The following is a 4,629-nucleotide window of genomic DNA, read 5'->3' as shown; positions in this document are numbered from 1 at the left end:
ACAGGAGTTTATTCTATTCCATTAAGTGATCGCCGTTTTAATTCAGAGCTAGTTTACGTTGGTGCCACCATGAGACTTTTAAAACAGAGGATTAAAGAACATAAATATTCTATTACTAAAAACGTGGACAGCACCGTCCTTGCAGCCTTTGCTAAACATCAAGATATTAATGTACATTGGGACAAAGCATCTATAATTAGGACAGCCACCAACAAACAAGTCCTTAAACATATTGAAAAACTTGAAATTTACAAGGCGCATATCAACAAAGGATGCATCAACCATAGAGACGCAGAAAGTCTATCCTGCGCATGGAAATCTTTTTACCATGACGATTAATTTTTATTTTTTAATTATTTTAATTTAATTTCATTCGTTACCACGATTAATTTCTTAATATTTTATTTTATTTATGTTTTACGTAATTAATTTTAATTTTTAAACCGTTGTATAGCTTACATTCTATTTTACGTTCGTTTTCCGTTTTAAAGTTCTTAACTGATGAAGACTATTAAATATAGTCGAAAACGTTTTTAAATTTATTAAATACGTTGCTGGAAATAGTAAGGTGGTTTGATTATTTTAATTAAATTCCAGTAAGTTATTTTATTTTAAAAATCTTTTATAATATTTACAAAATTCAATTAAAATAAATACAAAAAAATTATTATTTACCTATTATAAGACTTGAAACAGGCATATATTTCTGTGAAACTTGTAGCCATCCCCCAGGAGCAGCACAAAGATCAATTAGAATTCTAGACTTTTGTAAGAATTCAAATTTTCTATTTAACTGAATCAACTTGAAAGCAGATCTTGATCTAAAACCTAAAGTAGAAAAAATTATATTTTGGTTTTGCATTATTGAACACTAGTAGATGAGTCCAGCATTGCTCAGGCAAAAAATAACAGCAGCAAATATTAAGATTATAATATTCTTTCATACTTCTAACCCTTCTATTATATTATATTATAGTACTTGATTTATATAACTATGAATGCTATCTTATGTAAGGGTTAAAAACACCAAGTGCCTAATGTCACACAGTTAAAAAATTCTTTAAATTGTGTACAGCAAAGGAGAAAAATTTTTTAAATATGTTAGATTGGTCACTCGATATGATAAACCCTTATGCAAGATAACATTTGTTGTTATATAAATCAAATACTATAAGATAATGAACATTAAAATGAAAACCATATAAAGAGTTTGGTTATTTCAGCCTACCATTTTCATGTTTATCATGATACTTAGATGGTACGAAATGGTACAGTTTCATTGGTCAAGTAGACAGGAATTGAAAACATATGCTAAATTTTTCAGATATAATATTTTCAAATGTTAACTCTAAGAAACTGTATTATTCACAGCCAAATATAAAACAGTAATCTGCCAACAAATCAAATTTTGTAAAAAATGGACCAAATATTTAAACTTGGCACCCTTGAAAACAGCTTAAATCATATTTTGTGCTCGCTGGTAACATTGAATTATGTAATTTTCCTATTTGAATGCCACCATACCTGGTCCAATAGAAAGAAGGGACCATTATGGAAGGGGTTCGAAGTAATTCGATCAAAGTAGTCATTGACCTTTCCTGGATCACAGGATATTCAACGACTACTAATTAATATTTGTCTACTATTAATATTTGAAAAGTTACCCATATTGGTTAGGTTGTGATGGGCCCGCATGTGATCCAAGTTGCTAACCTTAAAGTCTGAAAGACTTCATATACAACTTGTTTAAATAAAAAAAATCTTGTAAAACTTGATTTAAAAGGTTTTTAATTCATGCAAAACTTTAATAACTTTTCGACTATATGAGATAAAAATGAAATTCAAAAAGCATATTATACAAAATTTATTGCCATTTAATGAATTAAGTTTCCAAAATGACTACTTTGCTAGCAAAAATAGCTTTTAATCAATTTTTGAAACATTCAATAATGATAATTTCTTGGAATCACCATTATTTCTTTTTTTTTTTATTGTGTCTATCAACACTTGAATAGTTGTAAGAACATTGTGATATATTCTGTCTTTACGATAGCCCCATAAAAAGAAATTGCATGGATTTAAGTCAGGGCTATAAGGCAGCCACTCCACACCACCATCAGTATATTTTTCATAATCTAATCTGATTACATGCTTCTCAAACATGCTGTAAAGGCTTTTGTAGACTTGCTTTGTGTGATGGGGCTTCACCATCTTGCATAAACCAAGCAGGACAATGTTTATGACCAACAAGCATTTTGGGATAAAACTTCTTTTCCAATAATTTAACATAAGGAGCAGAAGTACAGTAGAATCCCGTGCAATGTGGGGATTCATTATGCATTATAGGAAATCACATTATCGAAACCTGCATTATCACACGATTTATGAAAGTTTAAACCTTTGCCTATAAGTTGAAAAAAACATACCTCTGAGTGACAAAATTCGAGGGTGTTGCTTGTTTTATTTGTGTGTTGTACAGGACTCAACTGTAACTTTGAAGAAGAATGGTCCAATAAATCTGCTAATACTGATAGCACACTAATTAAAGAATTAGAATTTTGATGATAATTTTTTTACAATAAACATGTTGTTCTAAAGTGAGTGCCACCATTTTAAAAATGACTGTTAACATTAATCAATCTTTGACATTAAAATTGTAAACATTGTAGTATATACTACATTTTGAATTTTAGTTCTATCTCATTCAGGTAAAAAGTTATTAAAGTTTAAAGTTTTGCAAGAATTAAAAATCACCTTGTATATATACAAGATATGTAGGGGTTCCTCAAGACAAAAATACATAATGGTGAAAACCCACTGCTACTTCAATCTGTAAGATTATTAAATGACTAATTGCTGATATTTCATTCTATTCTATTTTATTATTATTAAATCTATATATAGGCCTATATGTATAAATTATATATATATAGTTTTTAGGTTATGGTGCCAATGAGTGAAATATTGACAGGTGAGATTTTCAATAGGTTTTATAGGTTGCTTTTTAGGGTTGTGTGTAGTGTTGCCACCTTTTCAAAATTGCTGACCCGGATGGCAGGTGAGGTTTGTTCAAACAGAAGTTCCTGACGCATGCACAATGTCATTTTACAATGCGAAGAATAACGTGCTAGATTAGCCCGTAGATGTGTATGATTGTATATGCAGAAAAATAAATGATGAGTTGCATGCCACATGTAAACAGACCAACATGCAGAATCGCAGATGAGTTTCAGTGAGTGCGAGTTCTTCCGCTGTTAAAATAGTGTAAATTTGTAAAAATATTTGCAAGAACTTTGTTTCATCGTAATTTCTACGAAACTCCCGGACAAAATTAATAGTTCACCTGGACAGTGAGTCAATTCCAGGACTGTCTGGGTGAAAACCGGCAGGTGGTAACGCTAGTGTTAAAACAGATTGAGAATCACTAATGTAAATGATGTATTTCAATTTTGCTTCTTATTTTTTTCAGAGAATGATTCATTTTAATAAATTTAATACAGTAGAGCATTGATTATCCCACTTCCAATCAACCATCACATCGGTTAACCGACCAGGTTCTAGTCGGCAAATTCAAATGCCTGCTAGTGATGTGGCGCTACAATATTTGGCTATGTCTTGGCTACTTTAATATTATTTTTGTTAAATTGTTGCGTGTTTTAGCTGGCAACACTGACTCGACCATGAACAGGAGGCCAGTATTTAAACGAGGCTTAATTTTCTAATTCTTAGTGGTTGTTTGTTTTGTGAGCAATAAAATAAATTTTAAAATAATTTTTAACGATACAATAGCGACGATTATTATTTTTAAAAAATTTTGTTAGGCTTAACATCGATGAAAATTCAACGCGAAGTAGGTTAATAGCGATATACTAATATACTACAGTATATTAGTCTACTAATAATGTATTTTTTCATACTTTTCGGTTATCCGACCTACCCCAGTCCCCAATTGAGTCGGATAATCCATGCTCTACTGTATATTCATAAACTTAGAACAGAAAATAGATATTGTATTTCTTTATATTGTAAATTAAACATTTTTCAAAGGGGGCATTTTAATACAAGTTTCTTGGATGAAATCAAATAACTGAAAATAACCGAATTTCAGGCTAAATTGTGATGTTTAGAACTGAAATAAAATTATGAACATTTCCAATCCTTAAATTCAAATTATTCAATTTAAAGTATCAAAGAAAGACACGTGACAACTTTCGTCTTGCCATTGGACATACTGTATGAATAAATCAATCACTTTCATCTTCATTAAAACAGTTAACAACGTAAAATAATTGTATTAATATTACTTACCTGTTTCTTTGGCAAGAAAATAAAATTTATCTCTTCTTTGCTTTCCAGTTTTAAACTTTTTACCCATGTTTCTTATTTATTAACGTACACGTGCAACACACGCAAAAGAAATATCAAGTAAAAGCGCCACCAAACTTTCCAATACGTTTTAATAATGAAAACAAAAATATTTACTACCTTTATTAAATTTATTAAATTATAATTAATTTAAACAACAGCAAAATTATTAATTAATTTAAAATAGTAATAATAATAAAGTTTAAAATAAAATTTGTTATTTTCAAAAGTAATTACTTTTAATGAATATATTTTAAATCTTTA

The 4,629-nt window shown here is 29.5% G+C and overlaps 1 protein-coding gene across 1 annotated transcript in view; it reads right to left on the bottom strand.

Annotated features, from left to right (window-relative positions):
• LOC111626413 (pre-rRNA processing protein FTSJ3-like) overlaps positions 1 to 4,454 on the bottom strand; it is a 36,514-nt gene extending 32,060 nt beyond the window's left edge. Inside the window, exons 1-2 of the mRNA XM_023369779.1 lie at positions 4,309 to 4,454; positions 676 to 828 (exon numbers count right to left, since the gene is read on the bottom strand). Of these exons, the coding sequence (XP_023225547.1) occupies positions 676 to 828; positions 4,309 to 4,375 (220 nt within the window). The 5' untranslated portion in view covers positions 4,376 to 4,454. The remainder of the gene's footprint in view (positions 1 to 675; positions 829 to 4,308) is intronic.
• Positions 4,455 to 4,629: the final 175 nt, after the last annotated feature.

This window comes from Centruroides sculpturatus, unplaced genomic scaffold (genome assembly GCF_000671375.1).
Source record: "Centruroides sculpturatus isolate CEXI.00-Female unplaced genomic scaffold, Cexi_2.0 scaffold111, whole genome shotgun sequence".
Taxonomy (NCBI): Eukaryota; Metazoa; Arthropoda; class Arachnida; order Scorpiones; family Buthidae; genus Centruroides; species Centruroides sculpturatus.
The sequence above is the reverse complement of the archived record's forward strand: the minus strand, read 5'-3'. Positions and strand labels throughout refer to the sequence as shown.